The sequence below is a fragment of the Bombina bombina genome, chromosome 3, assembly GCF_027579735.1.
Source record: "Bombina bombina isolate aBomBom1 chromosome 3, aBomBom1.pri, whole genome shotgun sequence".
NCBI lineage: Eukaryota > Metazoa > Chordata > Amphibia > Anura > Bombinatoridae > Bombina > Bombina bombina.
In genome coordinates this window covers 1,267,413,178-1,267,440,491 of record NC_069501.1, presented here as the reverse complement: position 1 = coordinate 1,267,440,491, position 27,314 = coordinate 1,267,413,178, and the positions used below count along the sequence as shown (strand labels likewise).

Here is a 27,314-nt window from a genome sequence, read left to right as displayed (position 1 = left end):
TTCAAAAGGGGTGATACAAAAACTATTCAAATCTACCCGCTGTTTCATATTGCAGTGTCTCGATACACTATGATATTGATATTTATTTTTCATATTCCTAAAGTGTTCCGACCACCTATAATTCAGACGTCTAGAGGTGCGGCCTACATAGTTCATCCCACATTTGCAGGTCAATAAGTATATAACACAAGTAGAGGCACATGCTAAAAAACTGTCGTCTAGATTTAGAGTTCTGCGTTAGCCGTCAAAACCAGCATTAGGGGGTCCTAACGCTGGTTTTGGCCTACCGCTGGTATTTAGAGTCTTATAGGTAAGGGTCTAATGCTCACTCTCCAGCCACGACTTTTCCATACCGCAGATCCCCTTACGTCAATTGCGTATCCTATCTTTTCAATTGGATCTTTCTAATGCCGGTATTTAGAGTCTTGGCTGAAGTGAGCGTTAGAAATCTAACGACAAGACTCCAGCCGCAGAAAAAAGTCAGGAGTTAAGAGCTTTATGGGCTAACGCCGGTTCATAAAGCTCTTAACTACTGTGCTCTAAAGTACACTAACACCCATAAACTACCTATGTACCCCTAAACCGAGGCCCCCCCCACATCGCCGCCACTCTATTAATTTTTTTTAACCCCTAATCTGCCGACCGCACACCGCTGCAACCTACATTATCCCTATGTACCCCAAATCTGCTGCCCCTAACATCGCCGACACCTACATAATATTTATTAACCCCTAATCTGCCCCCCCCAACGTTGCCACTACCTACCTACACTTTTTATTCCCTAATCTACCGACCGGACCTCAACGCTACTATATGTATTAACCCCTAATCCGCCTCACTCCCGACTCAAAAACCCTATAATAAATTTTATTAACCCCTAATCTGCCCTCCCTAACATCGCCGACACCTAACTTCAAGTATTAACCCCTAATCTGCCAACCGGACCTCGCAGCTACTCTAATAAATGTATTAACCCCTAAAGCTAAGTCTAACCCTAACACTAACACCCCCCCTAAGTTAAATATAATTTAAATCTAACAAAATAAAATAAATCTTATTAAATAAATTAATCCTATTTAAAACTAAATACTTACCTGTAAAATAAACCCTAATATAGCTACAATATAACAAATAATTATATTGTAGTTATTTTAGGATTTATATTTATTTTACAGGCAACTTTGTATTTATTTTAACTAGGTACAATAGCTATTAAATAGTTAATAACTATTTAATAGCTACCTAGTTAAAATAATTACAAAATTACCTGTAAAATAAATCCTAACCTAAGTTACAATTAAACCTAACACTACACTATCAATAAATTAATTAAATAAACTACCTACAATTATCTACAATTAAATCAACTAAATAAAAAAAAAAAAACACTAAATTACAACAAAAAAAAACACTAAATTACAAAAAATAAAAAAAGATTACATGAATTTTAAACTAATTACACCTACTCTAAGCCCCCTAAAAAAATAACAAAGCCCCCCAAAATAAAAAATGCCCTACCCTATTCTAAAATAAAAATTTAACAGCTCTTTTACCTTACCAGCCCTTTAAAGGGCCTTTTGCGGGGCATGCCCCAAACAAAAAAGCTCTTTTGCATTTAAATAAACATACAATACCCCCCCAACATTACAACCCACCACCCACATACCCCTAATCTAACCCAAACCCCCTTTAAAAAACCTAACACTAAGCCCCTGAAGATCTTCCTACCTTATCTTTACCACGCCGGGTATCACCGATCCGTCCAGAACAGCCAATAGAATGCGAGCTCAATCTGATTGGCTGATTGGATCAGCCAATCTAATTGAACTTGAATCTGATTGGCTGATTCAATCAGCCAATCAGATTTTTCCTACCTTAATTTCGATTGGCTGATAGAATCCTATCAGCCAATCGGAATTCGAGGGACGCCATCTTGGATGATGTCACTTAAAGGAACCTTCATTCGTTGGGAGTCGCCGGAAGAAGAGGATGGATCCGCGTCGGCTGCTTCAAGATGGTCCCGCTCCACGCCGGATGGAAGAAGATAGAAGATGCCGCCTGGATGAAGATGTCTACCGGTCCGGATGCCCTCTTCTTGCCGGATAGGATGAAGACTTCGGAGCATCTTCTGGACGGATCGGTGATACCCGGCGCAGTGAAGATAAGGTAGGAAGATCTTCAGGGGCTTAGTGTTAGGTTTTTTAAGGGGGGTTTGGGTTAGATTAGGGGTATGTGGGTGGTGGGTTGTAATGTTGGGTGGGGTATTGTATGTTTATTTAAATGCAAAAGAGCTGTTTTCAGACAGTAAGATCCTCTGAAGAAGAAGGTTGTTAAGGATATACCTTCGAAACGCGTAAGAGCAAACCAGTTTACTGCTTTATGCTACTTTGTGAACCCTGCTGGGGACTGCTTTCTAAATGCTGTGGCTTTTAATGAACTTTACATTTTGACCGTGAGACACTGTATATGTATTTATAGGCTTTTTAATTACCTCATATTTATTGAGGTTTTTTTAATGTGAGTAGTTAAACTCTCAATAAATTTATCTACATGGTTCTATAAAACAGGGTTACGCTATTATTTCGTCTCTGTGGGGTCCTTCTCTGTGGGGTCCTCTATCTGCATTCGGCATCTGTGGAAGCTGGAATAAGACTCTCCCTACACTGTGCAACACCTGGGGGTAAGAAGTGTAAGTATATACCCTATGGGGTCCTCTTTGTCCAGTTTCTGTGGAACTCATTCTGTTGTGCATCTTATACCATTTGAATGGCTTTTTAATTTCATTGTATATATTCAATTGACTGTATGTACTCACCAAACATTTTAGTCTACTGTTTTTGGACCTTTTTCATATAGAGTGCTAATTCATATTTATTGTATGGCCCTAACAGCTATTTTTATATAAATCACACTGCAAATTTTATTTTGTGTCCTACCATCTGTGCTGCAATTACTATAAGGTTTGCTTGAACATTTATTTGATGAATTATTACATTCCTGCTAGACTTCAGGATTTTGCAAATACACTGCTATTTGAGTTTATGTGTTTATAGATTAGGCTATATAGTCTTGTGATCTTTTAGTCATTATTTATATTTTTATCCAAAGTTTTGTTTGTACTCCGCTTATCGGATTAACCGTACTGTATACTTAGATCCCTTAATTTGCATTATAGAGATCTCATAATAGAATCACCTTATTTTTGGATTGCATAGATAGTTCAGTGCGCCCTCTAGTTTCTATCATACTCCCTTTCTTTTTAATATATATATATATATATATATATATATATGGAGTTAGTGAGAGAGAGAGAGAGAGAGAGAGAGAGAGAACAATGATTAGCTGTCACCTATAGTCTTATATGATTAAAGGGATACTACAACCAAATATTTGCTTTTTTTGAATCACATAGAGCATGCATTTTGAATCAACCTTCTAATTTTCTCCTATCTTCAATTTATCTTCATTCTCTTGCTATCTTTATTTAAAAATTAAGAATGTAATTTTTTAAGCCGTGCCATTATTTATTCACATCCTGCGTTGTTCTTGCTGATTGGTGGATAAATGCATCCACCATTAAACAAGTGCTGTCCGGGGTAATGCACCAAATATTTGTGGTCTCCTTAGCTTTTATGCCTATTTTGCAAATAAAGATAACAAGAGAACAAATATAAATTGATAATATTAGTACATTTGAAATTTTCTTAAAATTGCATACTCTATCTGAATCATAAAAGAAAATATTTTTGTTCAGTGTCCCTTTAAATACATATGTTTTTCAGAAAAGGACAGAAGAGAAGGAATCAATCTACATAAAATAATTAAATTAGAAAGTAGTTTACTATCACATGCTATTTATGATTCATGAAATAAATATTTTGAATTAATGTACCTTTTAGTAGAACTGAGTTGTTTATGCAAAAATCATGACTATCTAATTAATGGTTTATCTATTTATTTTAAACAATAAAAACTCTTGTGTAGATTGACCCTTTAATAAACAGAGCAAAGTATATCTTACTCATGCATTGAATTTGAACAAGAATTTGTAACATTAGTATTATGTAAATAAAATAAAAACAAACACATTTATTAAATAAGAATATCATTTATTGATATGATAATCTTAAAACAATTTAAAAAAAAAATTTAACATGCATAATCCAAATTAAATTATTAATTAAATATCTTTAAAAATTATATATATATATATAAAAAAAAAACTATGCGTTCTAATCTTTTGAATGCTTAGAGGCAGTGAGAGATTGTGGGGGTGATCTCTCCCTTAATGACCGGTGATGAATAAGCATGAAGAGATTTTGGTTAAAATGCCGGTTGTCTTTGTCTGCTCTCTCCCTTCGCTCCAATTCACCCTGCTCTATAGCTACCCTGGCCCTATCTACCGCTAACCTCTCCCTATCAAAATTTAACCTATCACTATCACAGGGGCAGGAGGGGCAAAAGGGTCCAGAGCATCTGGGTCTTCTGGGGCAGGAGGGGCAGCATGGTTGAGAGCATCTGGATCCGATGTTCCCTGGGAGATGTTATTTGTGAAATAGGTTCTCTCCCAGGGACTCCCCCTTAACCACAATTGCTCTTATCTCTCTAAGACACACAGTGATCTCCTCAGACACTTCCTGTGCACGTCCGTTATCTTAAGAAAAGTTAAAATACAAATATTATAATCACACGTAATTTAAAGTGAAAGATTAAAGGCATATGAAAGTAAACATTTAGCTTTCATTATGCATATAGAGAATATAAATGTAAGACACTGTAGTTTAACATGCATGATTCAGATAAGATGTTATCTTAAAGGGATATTCCATCAAAGTTTTAAATACACATGAATGCATTTCATTTTTTTAATATCAGTATTTTTTAAATATACATGAATTAACAAAAGTGCTTCTAATGAAACCTATTGTTGTTTCAAAAGTGTATTTAAGTATGCACCGTGCACCAGCATTTGCAATACAGCACTTGTTAAGAGAACCTAAAGTGTTTGTAATATATGTTTTTGATTACTGACATTATACAAGCCCCACTGGTGCTCTGAGCAGCTACAATATTTAAAATGCTGGTGCGCTGAGAATATCTATCTATGAATAGAATGAGAGAAGCACTCATCCTGGGAACAAACAATAGCATAATAGCTTGTTCTATGGCTAGTTACCACCCAAGAAGCAGCCTCTTTTTGCTCAACATGTGCCTTTCACAGAGAATAACTTTCCTGAAGCATATCAGTCTGATGCTGACTTCACAGTACAGTCCAGCCTGGAAATACCAGGCAATCCCTCTCTGAACGAGAGAAACAGCAAAACCCCAGATGTACGTTTCGTAATTCTTTTATTAGAAAAATAATCATATATGCATATATACAAAATAAAATCATAATAACAAATGCAAACAAAATATCTCTTGTTACAAAACTGAAATATTTGTCATCAGAAAAAAAGCAAAATGCAAACATAAAATTAAACATATTTCAAATACAGACAAAAACAAACTGGAGAAAAAAAACAACTAAATAATCCAATCCTTCCACTTCTTTGTCTTCCAGATGCCTTCAGAATCTAATTCCCCATATCGCCTCCTATCAAAAGAAAAATACAAAAACAACTTCCCACGGATCATACCCACACAGTTACCTACAGTAACTACCTCTTTCTTAAAAATCAAAATATTACGCACATCCCACAACACCTCCTTCACACAACATGCCAACAACCATATCAACCTTGCTTTCTCCTTTTCCACACCACTTCCACACAAACCATACATCATCATATTAAAAGTAAAAAACTGCACTCCAGTCAAACCCTTAATCATCTTTTTCAAACTTCTCCAAACATCCCTAGCATACTCACAATTCCAAAACAAATGAATAACACTCTCGCTTTGAAAAAAACATCTCTAGGACACACTTCTGAAGTCACTAAACAACGCATTCTCTGAAAATCCCTTGTTGGCAAACATTTATGCACACTCATCCAACTAATATCTTTCTGCCTATTCATCAAATACTTATTACACACATTTTTCCATACCAACACACATTCATTTTCATTCAAACCCCCAATCAACTCAAGACCTTCCTTCTCCAACATTTTCAACACCATTCTGTTTGCACACCACATCTCCCTACTAACATTCTCCAAACAATATTTTTTAATCCAACATTCCACCCTTACATAAAACCACGGAACAGCAAAACATACCGGTTTCTTTCTATCAATCTCAAATAAACCATATCGTCTTAAAACATTTCCACAAGCATACTTTACCATACAACCAGCCATGCTATCCTTATACTCAGAACCACACACCTACTAACATATTTCACAGCCAAAAATCTCTCCACATTTGGAAAACCCTTACCACCAACATTCTTACTCTTAACAACAACATCTCTTTTCAAACGCTCCATACCAGAACTCCAGCAAAAAGAAAACAACACTCTCAAAATTCTCTGAAAAATCCTCTCAGGTGGCAGAAAAACTAACGCCAAATATAACATAATAGGGATCAAAACCGATTTAATAACTAACATTTTTCCTTCCAAAGATAAAGTCCTTAAAGACCAAAACTGAAGTTTTCTACTCACTTTATCAAAAACATTCTCCCAACTTTCCAAGCCTTTCAAATCCACATCAAATTTCACACCCAACACCTCAATTGCACCGTCAGTCACAGGCCATCCACAGGAATCAATCTCCCTATCATTACCAAAAACTTTAACTTGCCATACAAAAACATTCAACTAAAGTTTTCACCCTCCTCAAACCAGCCTGAGTCTCACATACCACACTCACATCATCCATATACCCAATCACTTTTAAACACCTTCCATTACTACCAGGAACACTCACACCTCTAACTAATTTATCCTTCCTCAAACTAGTTAATAATGGCTCAATGACACATACAAATAACACAGGAGACAAAGGACATCCTTGACGCACTCCAGATTTAACACAAAATTCCTCAGTCAAAAAACCATTAACCTGGACTTGACTCACAATATCACTGTACAAACATTTAAACCATCCAATAATCTTACCAGAAAAACCTAAACGTTCTAAAACATGAAACATAAAATCATGCACTACCATATCATACGCTTTTTCAAAATCCACTATAGCAACACAACAGACCTCATCCTCTCCCTCACATACCACAGTACATCACGTAGTAACAACAAACTTTCAGAAATCTGACGCCCAGGAACAGCACACACTTGCTCTTCACCCACAACCTTACCAATCACTCCAAGCATTCTATTTGCCAACACCTTTGCAATAACCTTATAGTCAACATTCAACAACGTAATCGGCCTCCAATTCCTCAAATCTCTCTTATCACCCTTTTTAAATAACAAAACAATCAAACCTTTCCTCATTGAAACAGGCAAAACATTCATTCTAAAAACAAACTTACACACATCCAACATATCATTGATATGTTGGATGTGTGTAAGTTTGTGTAAGTTAGTTTTTAGAATATCAACCCCAATCAAATTCCAAAAACAAGTATAAAATTCAATAGGCAAACCATCACAACCAGGTACCTTCCCATTCTTAAAACTCCTAACAACCTCTGCAATCTCATCCAAACTTAGATCCCTTTCTAACAAATCATTATCATATTTTTCTAACTTAACCTCAATGTTTTCCAACAACTCATTTTCCAATAAAACATCTCTTGTTTTTTCATTATACAGCTCACTGTAAAACTCATGAACTTCACGCAAAACACCATCCGTACCATTAACTTCACACTCAACCTTATCAAAAACACTAACAAAACCAGTCTTTCCTTCACAAGCTTTCTTAAAAAAATATTTACTACAAGACTCATCCTTTTCCATTTTCTCCAATCTTGCCATAAAAACAATTTTCTTTCCTTTTTCATGCATACACTTTTTAATTATCTTTATTGCTTCAGCAATTTCCTCATGCACATCAATACCATAATTTCTCAATTCATACAAATACAACAACCTCAGATACCATTTATCATACAACTCTTTCCATTCTAGCTTTCTCACAGCCTTTCTTAATAAAAAAACTCTTTATTTCCACCTTCAACCATCCCCACCACATAAGCACATTACTAAAATCACATTTTCTTTCACGCCACCTTTCATACATCCAAACAAACTGACACTTAAACTTTTCATCTTCTAACAAATCCACATTCAGTTTCCAAACACCCTTACCATACTTGATCTTAAAACCACAATTCACCTTACACATCAAAAGGGCATGATCCGTAAAGGGCATCCACTTTAAAGAAAAATCATTAACAAAATAAAAATTTAGATAAAAAAATAAAAATCAATTCAAGATTTTATCCCACCACTTTCACTAAAGAAAGTAAAACCCTCCCCTAAAAAAGAAACAGACACGAAGGCATCCTTCAAACCGAAAGTTTTAAGCAAATCAAGTAAAAACTTCCCTGAGCTATCCACCCTACAATCACTCCCACCCTCTCTGTCCCCATTCTTAATAATACAATTAAAATCCCCAACCAAAAAAGTTGGCTCTCGACCTGGCAGAAAAAAACTTTAAAGATTCAAAATTAAGCAAACTTTCTACCCTATTTGGAGAAGCATATACATTAAACAAACGAAAAACAGTCCCACACAAACTAAAACTAACCAAAAGTACCCGACCTGGGACAATATGAACTACATTAAGGATAGAAAAACTAAACCCCTTAAACAAAACTCCTACCCCCCCCCCCATTCCTATCAGAAGAACAAGACCATACTTTAGGACCATATTCCCAGTCAGCACATTTAGGATGTTCAGAGAGACCACATTCCTGAAACAAAACAAACAAACAAAAAATATTAGCAGAACATACAGATAATAATTTAAAAATTGCAGCTCTCCTTGCTATAGTTGTCATACACCTGACATTAAGGGAAGAAATGGTCAGAAACATCACAAAAATAAATTAAAGAAAAACAAAAAAAGAAATAACATCAGAACTTCTTCTTTCCTTTCTATTTCTTAGGACTCAAAGGAGATCTTTTAAATCTGCCTCTGTGACGTTCCGACCTCCTAGGCTCCCCCTTGCCAGCCTCATAACTAGTAACTTCAGCAAGTTGGTTCACATCTCTTTTATCTAGATAACCAACAGAAGAGGCATCAGAAAAGTCACCTATACACTGGCTTGAGTCAGAAGGAACGTCTTTAGTAGAGACAGAAGGAAACTCTGAAATTAAAGAGTCAGCATCACTTGTAGTATCTGGATCTGCACCCTTAACTACTGGAAGATTCAAATCAGGACTCTCCCATCCATCAGAAACCACATCTTTTTTTCACTTGGAGGCAGATTTTTCCCCTTCAGTGTCCATATCCTCCTCAGAACTAGAGGACACAACAGCAGACCAATCAATGTTCTCCCCTTCACCAAGAACAGCATCAGGAGCAGCATCACAAAATGACTCAGTGAAGGAAAAATTCTCTGTCCCAGGAACAGCAACAGTATCATCCACAGAATTGGGCAACAGGGCTTCAAGAACATCTGAAGCAGCTATCACATTAGATGTAGCAAGATCCACTAGATGTAGCAAGATCCACCTCCTGAAGATGAGATCGGGCTTCCTCTACCTTCTCAGCCACAGGAACCACCACAGGAGCATCAGACATCTCTCTGACAGGGACCCCAACTGCAGATTTCTTACACAAAAGAAGTAATATAGAGTACAATGCCTCATCAGAGACCTCCTCCTCATTCAAAGATGGCTCAACTGCAACTGAAGATGTTTATTTTGCAACATCAGCATAGGAAGGCTTCACTCTGTCAAGCCCCTGAAACATCATCAAAGGACACATCCTGCACAGATGACTTGAAGAACCAGACAGGTCACAGGTCCGGCGTTTACTACAGTGGGCAACAAGATGATCCTCCTCACTGCAATTTCGACATCTGGCACCTGGGCAATTTTCAGCAGTGTGACCAAACAGGTTGCAACTACGGCAAAAAAGAGGCATGTCATTATAGTATAGGAAACCTCTATTTCCACCTATGGCGAAAGTCTGTGGAGGGTGTTTCTTTCCACCAATACCTAATTGATCTGGCACAAACCGCACCCAGAACCTGCGCTTTCCATTGAAAGTCCCAAACTGATTCTTCAGCTTGCTACCTCCTTGAACATCATCAAAGTAGCGACAAAGAAACAGACGAATTTCCACATCAGTGACCCAAGGGTAGTACATATGTACTGTCAACGGGATTCTTCTCTCCCTCTGCACACAGGCAACAAATTTCATGCAAACCAACTCTGGAGCAGCAGCCATATCAATAGTCCGTTGATAGCAGGTCTGTAAATAATGCTCATCGGTGAAAGCCACATAAAAAATCCCTCTTGAAGGGAATGACTGAACACAATGCAAACTTGCTCTTGGCATCTTCAAAACACCCTCCAAAACCACCTGCTGGACATGAGCCAAACCAATCTTCTCTCGAAAGTCCTCAGAAATCAACACCCGAAGTGTATGGGGAACATTTGACACATTGGTAGCCATATTTGCCCTATTGCCTCTTTAGGCTGGATTTCAGAGTGCCCAAAAGCAGCATGTGGCTGAAGTCCAGGGACGATGCCACAAGGCCAAGGGGACGGCCCTACTACCCAGTTGCTCTATGCCTAAGGAGTAGCTACCCCCCCAATAGCAGCAGGAGCCCAAACCCCAAAGGGAAAGGACCCCAGGCCGAAGGAGCAGATCTCCAGGCAGCAAATCTTTCAACCAAGACCAAGCACAGAAAACTGCACTTGATCCAAGCCAAAGGCCCGAGATGTAACCTCAGCTGATCATTTCGGCCTATTGTGGGCCTCGTCAGTGAGGTGCAGCCATATCCCTCTAGGCACATTGAGCAACAGGTCCATGCCTGGATTCCCGCATCACACTTAGGGAGACTTTCCTAAGTGTCAAAATTTGTATAAATAAAAAGAGAGAAGCGCTCAACCTGGGAATGAACAATTGCATAATAGCTTGTTCTATGTCTAGTTACCACCCAAGAAGCAACCTCTTTTTGCTCAGCATGTGCCTTTCACAGAGAAGTACTTTCTTAAAGCATATCAGTCTGATTCTGACTTTGCAGTACAGTCCAGCCCCAAAATACCAGGCAATCCCTCTCTGAACGAGAGAAACAGCAAAACCCCAGATGTATGTTTCGGCCTATTGTGAGCCTCGTCAGTGAGGTGCAGCCATATCCCTCTAAGCACACTGAGCAATGGGTCCATGCCTGGATTCCCGCATCACACTTAGGAAGACTTCCTTAAGTGTCAAAATTTGTATAAATAAAAAGAGAGAAGTGCTCAACCTGGGAATGAACAATAGCATAATAGCTTGTTCTATGGCTAATTACCACCCAAGAAGCAGCCTCTTTTTGCTCAACATGTGCCTTTCACAGAGAAAAACTTTCCTAAAGCATATCAGTCTGATCCCGACTTCACAGTACAGTCCAGCCCCGAAATACCAGGCAATCCCTCTCTGAACGAGAGAAACAGCAAAACCCCAAATGTACGTTTCGGCCTATTGTGAGCCTCGTCAGTGAGGTGCAGCCATATCCCTCTAGGCACACCGAGCATCGGGTCCACGTCTAGATTCCCGCATCACACTTAGGTAAACTTCCCTAAGTGTCATCATTTGCATAAATAAAAAGAGAGAAGCGCTCAACCTGGGATTGAACAATAGCATAATAGCTTGTTCTATGACTAGTTACCACCCAAGAAGCTGCCTCTTTTTGCTCAACATGTACCTTTCACATAGAAGAACTTTACTGAAGCATATCAGTCTGATCCTGACTTCACAGAACAGTCCAGCCTAGAAACATCAGGCAATCCCTCTCTGAACTAGAGAAATAGCAAAACCTCAGATGTATGTTTTGACCTATTGTGGGCCTCGTCATTGAGGTGCAGCCATATCCCTCTAGGCACACTGAGCAACGGCTCCATGTCTGGATTCCCCCATCACACTTAGGGAGACTTCCCTAAGTGTCATAATTTGCATAAATAAAAAGAGAGAAGCGCTCAACCTGGGAACGAACAATAGCATAATAGCTTGTTCTATGGCTAGTTACCACCCTAGAAGCAGCCTCTTTTTGCTCAAAATGTGCCTTTCACAGAGAAGAACTTTCCTGAAGCAGATCAGTCTAATCCTGACTTCACAGTACAATCCAGCCCCGAAATACCAGGCAATCTCTCTCTGAACTAGAGAAACAGCAAAACCCCAGACGTACATTTCGGCCTATTGTGGGCCTTGTCAGTGAGGTGCAGCCGTATCCCTCTAGGCACACTGAGCAATGGGTCCACATCTGGATTCCTGCATCACACTTAGGGAGACTTCTTCTATCTATGTACATGTACGTGCATAGAAAAATCCAAACAATAAAAAAAGGGATACGTTTTAATTGAAGCATATATATATGCGATCATGGTGGTGTTTCCAGAGGTTAAAGGGATATTTTATTCAAAATAAAAGGTTCATGATTCTGATTTTAAGGAAATTTCTAAATAAATACAATTACTATTTTTCTTAGTTTTCTTGGTTGATTGTTTTAAATGTACACTTAGGAAATGTCCCAGGTGATGATCCAAACATGTTATTCCTTCTAATCTTACATTCTTTATTTTTTTTAAAAAAAAGATAACAATAGAAAGAATAAGATTCAATAATAGCACTATTTTGTAAATTATATTTAAAATACATGGTGTATGTAAATCATGAATGTTTTCTTTTTAATATACTATGCTTTGAGATACTATTCAATCACAGATTATATCATCGATCAATGTCATTTAACATTGTAGTTTAATACTGTTATATTCTTTAGTAAGACTATTTAAACGTTATGGCATTGCATGTCCCTTGTAAGTGAGCACACAATTATAACATTAATGTTTGCTTTTGTTTTTGTTACCTGTGAAGGAGATTGAAGAGGTTGGAGGTTGTCGCAAAGCCCTTCGTAACTCAGCTGAAATAAAAAATGTATATATATATATATATAGTTAAAAATCAAATTCAAATCATACGGTTAAAAGCATTTTAATTAAACAAAATCTAACATTAAAAAACATACCTGTTGTTCGGCCAATGCTTGCTGCTTCAGGGGTGCTGCACATTAGGTCAGGCTGTGTGGCTACTGAGGAGAAGCTATGGCTGGACTCAGTATGGATACTGATGGCCAATGGTAGTGGGGCATCACCATCATAAGTGGCAGCAGCAGCAGCACTGGTAGATGCCGGAAAACAGATAAAAAATAATTGAGTACAAATATAATTGTATATTGTGTATTATATATATGTAACTAAAACAAAAGGCCTATATTTCAAAACAAAGTCATTTGCGACATGGATGATGCATGTAATAAAACTATAATTACCGGCCAACTCATCAGTATCATGCCCAGACCGAGTGACATATTTGTCCCCTACTTCTCCATCAGCAGAGTCTCGTAGGTAGAGAGCTCTGCTGAATATGGACCGCCACCGCTTGTAGTGCGTACAGACTTCCTCTCCCTGACCAGCTTGGTGTTCAAGATTCTCTTGATATCAGAGAATATTTTTTTACAGTGCTCCACCGATTTCACATGAGCACCTTCGGCAGAGACACTGTCAGCTATATCCAGGGGCGTATTTAGGTTTTGTGCTGCCCTAGGCACTCAAAATTCTGCTGCCCCCCCACCCCAGGTTTAAGGCCTTTTTTTAGACATAATATTTTTGGGGCAGGGTGTAAAAAATTAAAAAAATAATGTCTTTTTAAGTAGATGTTCACCAGGGCTTGCATTCACTCTGGTCACACACACACACATATATATATATATATATATATATATATATATATATATATATATATATATATATATATATATAAAAACATTATTTTGCAAGTCAGATGATTAAAGTGTTTATATCAGAAAAAAATATCCTTCACTGTATGATAGTTTGTCAGTAGGTAGTTGTTTAACCTTAAACATCTTCTTTGGTGATTGACAGTTATTTAGGCAAAATATCTGCTTGGATAAATATGTAATGAATATACAAACTGGCCTTTAAAAGTACTTACAAAATACAACAGTAGTTATGATAGGTTTAGGAATTGTATCCTAGGGGATAAAGTCACATGAAACAATCATAATAAAGTATATACTTGTATTGTTTCTGAATGTATTAAATGCATACAACATATTTTCAGTTGTGTTTTAAGTCACATAGTTGTATAGATTCAGCAATAAATACTTATTCTTTGCATGTATGACAGATAGACAAACAGTAAATGTACAAGTATTTAGTGACTAATACGTTTAAGTATTTTAATGCCTAATAAAGATGTATTGAAGGGAGAAAGGCATATGCTGTTTCACAGTGGTCATGTTGTAGTGCACACTGCACTGTGTAGTCTGTGTGAGTCTCAATCACGCGGTGGAGCCAGGAAGAATACCGCATTCCCTCTCAGTCCAGGCCAGGCTGCGCAAGTGAGCTCCGCCTCCACTGTCACCATGTCATGCGCACCCACATTCAATCCCATAGGATAGCAATAGCCGGGCCAGCCATTTAAGTCATTAGTAATTGGTTGATTTAGCCACCCAGCCCTGAGTTCAGTAGAGTGGCCCTAGGACTCAAAATTCTGCTGCCCCTTAAAAATCTGCTGCCCTAGGCACCGGCCTTGTTGGCCTATGTCTTAATACACCCCTGGCTATATCTCAACAGATCTGTTGTTTTCTGGAGAGAGAGGTCTGTTGGGCTTTGGAACCATAAAAAAAATCATAGTGATCCAGAACCTTGGATACAAGAACCAGTTTCTGGTCAAAATTAAACTGTATATTTTGCCCAGATTTGATCTTACCAGTCTCCGCAAACACCATATACAGTCCAAGAAAGAAAATAAAATAAAGTCACCAAAAAATGAATTACTGTTACTGAGCTCACACATATAAGCTTACTAATAAACACGTATTAGATTTTCATGCAGCTTTTATAGTTAATTAGTCATGACGTCATTAATCAGCCATTATTAATTTAATATACAATTGAAAAATACATTATTTAGAGTATAATCTGTGCTTACGCAGTTATTCAATTATTAAAGCATATACAATCCATAAGCCCGTCATTATTGACGCATATAATATGAAATGTTCAGATAAATGTAATATAAACATTAACCACGATCTCATGTTTTAAAAAAAATAAATATTTGTTATATAATCAATCACGTGATAAATCCGTGTAAGCCAACAATGATTTAATATTCGTATTTAGATCAATATACATTCAATTTGTTTTTGTTGGATCATTAGTGATGCAGATCAAATTATTATATTCGTGCAGGATATACTTTTCATAACTCAGTCATTGTTGAGATATATAATGTAATATGATTAAAGATTCACTGTGTGGATTACATAGCAATGGTCATGAACACATGTTGAATATAATCCGCCAATCAAACATTAATAAACTTTTTCAACTGTCAATAACCAATCAGATTGCTCTATACGTGGGATAGTTGTGTCACAATTAATATGTATTTTAGAGTAAATTTAAGTTGCAGAATTGTCGCGTCCACCTGTTATCACTGATGGGGAATTAGTTATTTTAGTATACGGATGAACCATTACTTCCCCAGGAGGATTGGAGGATAGAAGGTACTAGCCAATGAAGAAATAATGCGCCAGATGAGGCAAGTCTCCGGCATAAGATGGACGTGTCGTCAATATCACCGCCGTTTCAGCGACCTGAGGCATCGAGAACTGGAGCGCTATACAGTGATTAGGCGACTTATTGAGAGATGTAAGTGTAATTTATTATATTGTGTATTATACGTACAAATTATCGCCCAGATTTAGAGTTTGGCATTAGCCGTAAAAAGCAGCGTTAAGGGGTTCTAACGCTGCTTTTTAATGCCCGCTGGTATTTAGAGTCAGGCAGGAAAGGGTCTACCGCTCACTTTCTTTCCGTGACTCGAGGCTACCACAGATCCCCTTACGTCAATTGTGTATCCTATCTCTTCTATGGGATTTTCCTAACGCCGGTATTACGAGTCTTGGAAGAAGTGAGCGGTAGAGCCTCTACCGACAAGACTCCTACCGCCAAAAAAAGTCAGTAGTTAAGAGTTTTATGTGCTAACGCGGGAACATAAAGCTCTTAACTACTGTGCTATAAAGTACACTAACACCCATAAACTACCTATTAACCCTTAAACCGAGGACCCCCACATCGCAAACCCTCTAATACATTTTTTAACCCCTAATCTGCCGTTCCGGACACCGCCGCAACCTACATTATACCTATGAACCCCTAATCTGCTGCCCCTAACATTGCCGACACCTATATTATATGTATTACCCCCTAATCTGCCCCCCCCCCCAACGTCGCCGCCAACTACCTACACTTATTAACCCCTAATCTGTCGACCGGACCTCACCGCCACTATAATAAATGTATTAATCCCTAAACCGCTGCACCCCGCCTCGCGAACACTATAATAACTTTTATTAACCCCTAATCTGCCCTCCCTAACATCGCCGTCACCTACCTACAATTATTAACCACCCCTAATCTGCTGCCCCCAACGTCGCCGCTACTATAATAAAGTTAATAACCCCTAAACCTAAGTCTAACACTAACCCTAACACCCCCTTAACTTAAATATAATTTAAATTAAACAAACTAAATTTACTATCATTAAATAAATTAATCCTATTTAAAACTAAATAATTACCTATAAAATAAACCCTAATATAGCTACAATATAACTAATAGTTACATTGTAGCTATTTTAGGATTTATATTTATTTTACAGGCAACTTTGTATTTATTTTAACTAGGTACAATAGCTATTAAATAGTTAATAACTATTTAATAGCTACCTAGTTAATAAATATAATATAGGTGTCGGCTATGTTAGGGGCAGCAGATTAGGGGTTCATAGCGATAATGTAGGTTGCGGCGGTGTCCGGAGCGGCAGATTAGGGGTTAATAATAAAATGCAGGTGTCAGCGATAGCAGGGGCGGCAGATTAGGGGTTAATAAGTATAAGGTTAGGGGTGTTTAGACTCAGGGTTCATGTTAGGGTGTTAGGTGTAGACTTAGAGAGTGTTTCCCCATAGGAAACAATGGGGCTGCGTTAGGAGCTGAACGCTGCTTTTTTGCAGGTGTTAGTTTTTTTTTCGGCCAGCTCAGCCCCATTGTTTCCTATGGGGATATTGTGCACGAGCAGGTTTTTCCAGCTTACCGCTATCGTATGCAACGCTGGTATTGAGGGTTGAAGTGGCGCTAAATTATGCTTAACGCTCACTTTTCAGAGCCTAACGCAGGCATTCAGACAACTCGTAATACCAGTGTTGGCTTAAGGGTGCGCTGGAAAAAAAAGGAGCGCTAGCACCGCGGGTCTTTAGCGACAAAACTCTAAATCTAGGCGTATGTTTCTGTGAATTTTGTATTACTGACAAACATGAAGAAAAAAAAAAAATATTTAATTAAGTATAAATGATTAATCATTTGTAAAAAACTAATCAAAATTTTTTTTACACTATTTAATTTGAAGATTAAAGAAAAAAGAAAATGAGAAGAAAAAAAATATATAAAATAATATATATACAGTATATATTTTTTAATATAGATATCATGGAATCAGAGGGCTGTCACGAGATGCTTAGATAAAATGTAATAAGAGGTCAAATTTATAAAAATTCCATATGAAACCAAAAATATGTTTTTTAAGGATTTATGTAGAACATAAATAATTAAACAACTTTACATTTCACTCATACAACAAAATTTGATCCATTCTGTTGGTATCATTTGTTGAAGGAGCAGCAATGTACTACAGGTTTCTGAATAAATACATGTGTTAGCCAATGACAATATATATATATATATATATATATATATATATATATATTGATCAAAGAGAGCACTAAGAGTAAACCTAATCTTGCGACCCCATATTAAGCCAATCAAGATATTCAATCATTTATTATTGCAATCATTTACAGCTGGAAAACGTGGCTACAAAGGCACAGGAAATTTGGTCAGAATTGATGGCAAGATGAACGCAGTATGTTATCAAACAGAACGCCTCATTTTCCACTTCTTGATTAGAGTTTGAACACTGCTGATTTGCATTCTCAAGTCCTTGGATATCTTTTTATATCCCTTTCCTGTTTTATACAGTTCAACTATCTTTTCCCGCAGATCCTTTTGCTTTCCCCATGACTCAGAATCCAGAAACGTCAGTGCAGCACTGGATGAAAGATGCAAGGGTCTGTCAGGAGTCCAGAAACTCACTGACCTTTTATACACACACACTAATTACAAGCAAACAGATCACAGGTGAGGATGGTTACCTTTAATAGCCATTCAAACCCTTTTGTGTCAACTTTTGTGCATGTTTTCAGGCCAAAATCACCAGGGTATGTAAACTTTTGATCACGATCATTTGGTTAGTTTCTGTTGTCATAATGATATAAAAGAGTAAACACAGTTGACTGATAATAAATGGCTTCAGCCAAACACTAACCATGAGTGAAAGAAAAGTTTTTGTGTTATCATTCATATTCTCTGAAAAATGGCCAAGAAATCATAAATTCTGCCAGGGTATGTAAACTTATGAGCACAACTGTATGTATTTAGATTTAAATAGGTATTATTTAGTTAATAATTGTAACTTTAATTTAGGTCTATTTTAATTATGTTAAAGTTAGGGGTTGTTAGGCTTAGGGTTAGGGTTACGGTTATGTTAGGGTTAGGTGTAGGGGTTTATATAGTTTAATTTAGGTTGTTGTGATGGGGGGGCTGTCGGGTTGGGGGATAATAGTTTTATTTAGTGGAAGTGATGTGGGAGGCCAGAGTTTTAGTGATTAATAACTTTATTTAGTGGCAGCAATGTCGGGGAGTGGCGAAATAGGGGTTAATATATTTATTATAGTGTGGGCATTGTTGGGGTGCAGGGGAATAGTGGTTAATAACTTTAGTATAGTGGCGGTGACATCAAGAGCGGCAGATTAGGGGTTAATAGTTTTATTTTGGTGGCGGCAATATCGGGAGCAGCAGATTAGGGGTTAATAACTGTATGTAGGTGGCGGCGATGTCGGGGGCAGCAGATTAGGGGTGTTTACATGTGGAGTTTATGTTAAGGTGTTAAGTTTAAACGTTCCTTTTTTTATTCCCATAGACTTCAATGGGGTTGCGTTACAGAGCTTTTCATTCAGCGATCGCAGGTTTTAGGTTTTTTCTGACCCGCTCTCCCTATTGATGTCTATGGAGAAAGCGTGCACGAGCACATCAAAACATTGCTTGTACTGTGTGCGGTATGGAGCTCAATGCAACCATATCGCACGCACAAGGCGGCTGTTTCAAAACTTTTAATGACTGCGCTATAGAGGGTTAAATAACGCAACTTTTGTTGCGTTCGTTAAATTCCCTATAATGCGCATAACTCGTAATCTACCTGTGTGTTACTTAATGTTTAAGTTCTAATGGTTACCTCTCTTGCCACATTATGTGCAGATAACATCTGTGCTCAATACCAGTTTAGCCAGGCAAGTAATAATCTTATATCTAAGATGATAATTAATCTATCTCAGATACTGGATTAGATGGAAGAACTTTATGAGAGGGCAATCATTTCTTTCCACCCCACAATTATAGTATCTCACACTGTATTTCTGACACCGAGATAATTATTTATATCCATCTGGATCATAGGACTAAGATCAAGCTAATTTTAATAGTGTGTGTGTGCATGTGTGTACTAGTCCGGTAGGACTTTCTTTTGTTTCCAATAAAGTTATCTACTATGAATGATTGAATATTTTGAAAGAAATCTCTTCCTTTTTGGCAATATATGATTGGAGTTTAGCAGTCTTTTTTGTTTTTGCAAAACTATTTACATTTTGTCACTTAAATCTCCATGTGTTGCAGCTGCAAAAACATTACGCAGAAGAAAAAATAGCACATGGATCTAATGTTGACATACATCTTTATATGTTAACAGATTTATCAAGGCCTAGGCATAGGATGCCCCGGTATTTGATGCCGGTCTCCATGGCCATGCCACAGAGCAACAGCTCCTCACCACCGCTGCCTCTGACTCTGCTAGGGAGGATGAGTTAGGGACAGATTCTGATGTCCTTGATACTGAAGGTAATTTTACATTACAACAACATGTTTTCATTATTTACCATAAAAGAGAGAGTGTGAAAAAAGTTATTTCATGATGCAGGTTAATGTAAGGGATTGTGTTTTTGATTTCACATTTTTGATTTTTATCATCATGTTGTCATAACAGTGTACAGCAATGATGAGTATAATCTAGGACTTGTCACATAATCCTCATCCTAACAATGATTTGTGTTTGTGCTTCATCTCTGACAGATGAAACTGAGGAATTATCAGCAGAAGAAGGTGCCCCAGCAGCCAACTTGCCCGGAGACCCGATGAGGAGGTAGCTGGAACTGAATGCAAGAAATTATCATATCATGTTTTGACACTTCCATATTGATTGTGAATTAGTAGACCATATTTTTTTTCTGTTTTTTAACAATGTTGTGTATAATATAGGCCTTGTCGCATATTATACATCCATAACAATGATTTTTGTTGGTGCTTCTCCTCTGAAAGCTGAAAATGAGGATTCCTCAAGAGAAGAAGCCACTACAGCCATGTCACCAGAGAGATCTGATGAGGAGGTGGCTGGAACTGAATATAAGAAATGATGATATCATGTTTTAACACTTCAATCTTTAAAAGGATTTGTTATAACATATTTTATTTTGTGTTTTTATTACAGCTCAAGATCGGGGGACCCAGACAGACCCATTCCTGCCACAACTATTTGACCAACTGACTCAGGCGCTGCAAGTTGGTTCGGATGCAGTTAGGGCAATACAGGAGGCGTTGCAAGAATATTTTTTTTTTTTATATCATTATGTTTTTATTGTTTTTGGGGTTTTTTAAAACTATAAAGTTAAGAAAAATAATGGAGTTGCTGTATTAATTTAAGTATTATCTGAAAGGGACATAACATTTTTTATATGTTTAATTATGTATACATAGCATCCAATGTTGTTGATTATTATTTAGTTTCATATATATTTTTTTCTCTTCATTATTTTTTCTATCCTTTGATGAGGAGCATATTTAAATAAAGTATTTAGCTGCTGATTGATGTCTGCACATAGATGACTCATGCGATTGGCTTGCACATGTGCATTGCTATTTCTAAAAAATAGGATATCTGAGGAATAATAGAAGTGAAAAGGATTTATGTTGCTTGAGATCGTCTTGTCTATCTGCATAATGAAATAACAAAATAACCTATATGAGTTTGATGTCTCTTTAAAGGGACACTGAACCCATTTTTTTTTCGTGATTCAGATAGAGCATGCAATTTTAAGCAACTTTCTAATTTACTCCTATCTTTTTTGGTTCAGTACTATGGACAGCACTTTTTTATTGGTGGATGGATGTATCCACCAATCAGCAAGATCAGCCCAGGTTGTTCACCAAAAATGGGCCGGCATCTAAACTTACATTCTTTCATTTCAAATAAAGATACCAAGAGAATGAAGACATTTTGGTAATAGGAGTAAATTAGAAAGTTGCTTAAAATTTCATGCAATATGGGTTCAGTGTCCCTTTAAGATAAGAACTAACATTATTTGACATTTAACAATTAATTGACTAATGCTTCACGTTATATGTTATATTTTCAAATATTATTGATATGATTAATAATATATTTACAAGATCTACAAACAGTCATATTTAATGAATAAATACTGAGATATGAAGTCAACATTGCTTTATTCAAACATTACATTGAGGAATATGTAAACATTTTAAAATATTTACATAACAGATATATATACATACATATATATATATATATATATATATATATATATATCTCAATGAATATATTATAAGATATATGTGCAATGGTATGAATAAAGTTGCAATAAGAAGACTAAATTGTCTTCATTTGATAGTCATTCAGGGTAAAGAATTAGATAGAAAAGGATATTCGCAACATGACTCTAATTTATCAAAAGTTCAATGCTCAGTCCGATGCTCATCGCATCGAACTTGATGCGCGTGTTTTTGACAGATTTTTTTCATAAATAAGGGTGTTGTATGTAGGTTTGCGGCAGCGATGTCTGCATATTGATGCCAGTGAATGCAACAAAGTTGATGCTTTGATAAATATCCCCCAATCGGGCATATTTATCAAGCTCCGTATGGCTCGCCAGAAACAGAAGTTATGAAAGCAGCGGTCTAAAGACCGTTGCTCCATAACCTGTCTGCCTGCTATGAAGTGGTGGACAGAAATCAACCCGATCGAACGGCTGCAAATCTGATGATAAATGCAGAGAGTGTATGCTTTCTGCATTTATTGATGTGCAGCGGACATGATCCGCAATATCGGATCATGTCCGCTCTCACATTAATAAATAGGCCCCATAGACTTGATAGCATTTCCTAGCTGTCTATCAACAAGTATTTTTTCTTTTATTATATCGTCCTAAACAACCATTTTGTTATAGTTGTATTTTTTTTAAGTATTCTGTATTCTTGTCATAACAATTTCCTGTATCTGTATCTAATTATCTCTGTTGCTAGATTAACAAATACCTGAGAAAGGCACATTTTACGACAGCATCACATGAGGATATTTCCTTTACTGATTATGGAGATGTACCAGGGTGTTATGATATTATAAACTGGATCCAATCAGACATCCCAGGGAGACTACATCCTAATAAAGTTGGAAGTTTTAACTCCTTAGTTCCTGTGGGAAAACAGCTTAATGTCAATGACAGTGTGATCATTTGGAGCCCTAAATTAAAAACAGTAAGTTACTGTGCACTTAAAGAGACATTGAACCCATTTTTTTCTCTTATTATTGTTATTTCCTTTCAAAATACTAATACAGAAGAGCAATGGATGAAAAAAGGATGAATGTGTTACTTTTCTTATGGGCAAATTCCTGGTGGACGAGTCGGTTAATTTAGCCACGCCCACCGCAGTCAGTGTAATGATCTGGAGTAGCAGACAGTCACAGAGGCACTGTTTGGGGGCTTACCTGAGATAGTTCATTTTAAGCCACTTCTCGTTAAAGGGGAGACAGTCCCGCATTTTGGGCAGAGCTAGTAGTGCCCCTGTGACTGTATTTCTGCTTTGGGGGGCTTACTGTTGCAGTCTATTGCTGTGGTGCGGAATGAAGAAGTATTTGCCGCATCTGCACTACATTGTCCAAAGGGTTCCTCCCCCAACTTCTTCCTCACTACTTTACCACCATCTCATGTCTAAGCTCAGTAAAGATGTGGGGACCAAACTGTCCTTTTGTTTTTCATTTTATTTGGAGTTCTTAATGAACAATACTTTATAGTATAGTAACAAAGGGGGGGATTTGCTGTGCGCACACATACACGCTCCCCCAAGCAGCAACAGCAAGTCTAGGATGAGTGGGAACATACTCCTATCATAGAAGGTAATGTGCATTACATGATTGCAGGCACTGAGTGAAGTTTTCCTAAAGCTGAATTGTTTGTCTTGAGCAGTGTGTGTGTTGCTTTGTGTGAGTGTGTGTCTCATGTGTATGTTGTGTGTATGTACATGTATTTCTGTATCCTGTATATATGTGTGTACATGTACACTTATTTCTGTATCCTGTATATATGTGTGTGTATGTACACTTATTTCTGTATCCTGTATATATGTGTGTGTGTGTCTCATGTGTATGTTGTGTGTATGTACACTTATTTCTGTATCCTGTATATGTGTGTGTGTGTCTCATGTGTATGTTGTGTGTATGTACACGTATTTCTGTATCCTGTATATGTGTGTGTGTGTGTCTCATGTGTATGTTGTGTATATGTACACTTATTTCTGTATCCTGTATATATGTGTGTGTGTGTGTCTCATGTGTATGTTGTGTGTATGTACACTTATTTCTGTATCCTGTATATGTGTGTGTGTGTCTCATGTGTATGTTGTGTATATGTACACTTATTTCTGTATCCTGTATATATGTGTGTGTGTCTCATGTGTATGTTGTGTGTATGTACACTTATTTCTGTATCCTGTATATGTGTGTGTGTGTCTCATGTGTATGTTGTGTGTATGTACACGTATTTCTGTATCCTGTATATATGTGTGTGTGTGTGTCTCATGTGTATGTTGTGTGTATGTACACTTATTTCTGTATCCTGTATATGTGTGTGTGTCTCATGTGTATGTTGTGTGTATGTACACGTATTTCTGTATCCTGTATATATGTGTGTGTGTCTCATGTGTATGTTATGTGTATGTACACTTATTCTGTATCCTGTATATGTGTGTGTGTGTCTCATGTGTATGTTGTGTGTATGTACACGTATTTCTGTATCCTGTATATATGTGTGAGTGTGTGTCTCATGTGTATGTTGTGTGTATGTACACTTATTTCTGTATCCTGTATATGTGTGTGTGTGTCTCATGTGTATGTTGTGTGTATGTACACTTATTTCTGTATCCTGTATATGTGTGTGTGTGTCTCATGTGTATGTTGTGTGTATGTACACGTATTTCTGTATCCTGTATATGTGTGTGTGTGTCTCATGTGTATGTTGTGTGTATGTACACATATTTCTGTATCCTGTATATGTGTGTGTGTGTGTCTCATGTGTATGTTGTGTGTATGTACACATATTTCTGTATCCTGTATATGTGTGTGTGTGTGTCTCATGTGTATGTTGTGTGTATGTACACTTATTTCTGTATCCTGTATATGTGTGTGTGTGTCTCATGTGTATGTTGTGTGTATGTACACGTATTTCTGTATCCTGTATATGTGTGTGTGTGTCTCATGTGTATGTTGTTTGTATGTACACTTATTTCTGTATCCTGTATATGTGTGAGTGTGTGTGTCTCATGTGTGTGTGTGTGTGTATGTACACGTATTTCTGTATCGTGTATATATGTGTGTGTGTGTGTCTCATATGTATGTTGTGTGTATGTACACTTATTTCTGTATCCTGTATATGTGTGTGTGTGTGTGTCTCATATGTATGTTGTGTGTATGTACACGTATTTCTGTATCCTGTATATATGTGTGTGTGTGTGTCTCATATGTATGTTGTGTGTATGTACACTTATTTCTGTATCGTGTATATGTGTGTGTGTGTGTCTCATGTGTATGTTGTTTGTATGTACACTTATTTCTGTATCCTGTATATGTGTGAGTGTGTGTGTCTCATGTGTGTGTGTGTGTGTGTGTGTGTATGTACACGTATTTCTGTATCCTGTATATGTGTGTGTATGTACACGTATTTCTGTATCCTGTATATATGTGTGTGTGTCTCATGTGTATGTTGTGTGTATGTACACGTATTTCTGTATCCTGTATATGTGTGTGTGTGTCTCATGTGTATGTTGTGTGTATGTACACGTATTTCTGTATCCTGTATATATGTGTGTGTGTGTCTCATGTGTATGTTGTTTGTATGTACACTTATTTCTGTATCCTGTATATGTGTGAGTGTGTGTGTCTCATGTGTGTGTGTGTGTATGTACACGTATTTCTGTATCGTGTATATATGTGTGTGTGTGTGTCTCATATGTATGTTGTGTGTATGTACACTTATTTCTGTATCCTGTATATGTGTGTGTGTCTCATATGTATGTTGTGTGTATGTACACGTATTTCTGTATCCTGTATATATGTGTGTGTGTGTGTCTCATATGTATGTTGTGTGTATGTACACTTATTTCTGTATCGTGTATATGTGTGTGTGTGTGTCTCATGTGTATGTTGTTTGTATGTACACTTATTTCTGTATCCTGTATATGTGTGAGTGTGTGTGTCTCATGTGTGTGTGTGTGTGTATGTACACGTATTTCTGTATCCTGTATATGTGTGTGTGTGTCTCATGTGTATGTTGTGTGTATGTACACTTATTTCTGTATCCTGTATATGTGTGTGTGTGTGTCTCATGTGTATGTTGTGTGTATGTACACGTATTTCTGTATCCTGTATATGTGTGTGTGTGTCTCATGTGTATGTTGTGTGTATGTACACGTATTTCTGTATCCTGTATATGTGTGTGTGTGTCTCATGTGTATGTTGTGTGTATGTACACTTATTTCTGTATCCTGTATATGTGTGTGTGTGTGTCTCATGTGTATGTTGTGTGTATGTACACGTATTTCTGTATCCTGTATATGTGTGTGTGTGTCTCATGTGTATGTTGTGTGTATGTACACTTATTTCTGTATCCTGTATATGTGTGTGTGTGTGTCTCATGTGTATGTTGTTTGTATGTACACTTATTTCTGTATCCTGTATATATGTGTGTGTGTCTCATGTGTATGTTGTGTGTATGTACATGTATTTCTGTATCCTGTATATGTGTGTGTCTCATGTGTATGTTGTGTGTATGTACACGTATTTCTGTATCCTGTATATATGTGTGTGTGTGTCTCGTGTGTGTGTGTGTATGTACACGTATTTCTGTATCCTGTATATGTGTGTGTGTGTCTCATGTGTGTGTGTGTGTATGTACACGTATTTCTGTATCCTGTATATATGTGTGTGTGTGTCTCATGTGTATGTTGTGTGTATGTACACGTATTTCTGTATCCTGTATATGTGTGTGTGTGTGTGTCTCATGTGTGTGTGTGTGTGTGTGTATGTACACTTATTTCTGTATCCTGTATATGTGTGTGTGTGTCTCATGTGTATGTTGTGTGTATGTACACGTATTTCTGTATCCTGTATATGTGTGTGTGTGTGTGTATGTACACGTATTTCTGTATCCTGTATATGTGTGTGTGTGTACAAGTATATCTGTATGCTGTGTTGCTTATGTGTATACATGTATAGAAAAACATTATCTACCTATTATAGCAGTCTGTGATTCAAAAAAACTAGCAGAACAAGTCCTATAATATAGATAAGCCAGTGAGAAGGTAATGATTTAAAATGTAACTTTCTTTACTTACTCGTAGGAATTCACTTCCTGGCCACCAGCAGGAGGCAAAGACCCTGCAACAAAGCTTAGAGTATCCTTCCTACTTCCCCCAGTACTTCCCAGTAGTTCTTTGCCTCGTCAAGGAGTGGACAAGGATAGAGGTGTTCTGCATTGTATTGCAGATTTACAGGGGTTTCAACCCCAACATTTCCCTCAATGGATAGTTCCTGGAAGAGAGGGACATAAGAGAGAACTGGCTGTGCAATGTAAATCTCCTCTCTGGTTTTGTGGTCACAACCCTGACACAGGTGTTATTGGGAAGTTCCTTAGCCTCCCCCTGT

At 37.2% G+C, this 27,314-nt stretch overlaps 1 protein-coding gene across 1 annotated transcript in view; it reads left to right on the top strand.

Moving 5' to 3' along the window:
• LOC128652724 (vomeronasal type-2 receptor 26-like) overlaps nt 1–27,314 on the top strand; it is a 126,758-nt gene that overhangs the window by 2,447 nt on the left and 96,997 nt on the right. The window contains exons 3-4 of the mRNA XM_053705655.1: nt 20,582–20,709; nt 22,643–22,873. Coding sequence (XP_053561630.1) covers nt 20,582–20,709; nt 22,643–22,873 — 359 coding nt within the window. The remainder of the gene's footprint in view (nt 1–20,581; nt 20,710–22,642; nt 22,874–27,314) is intronic.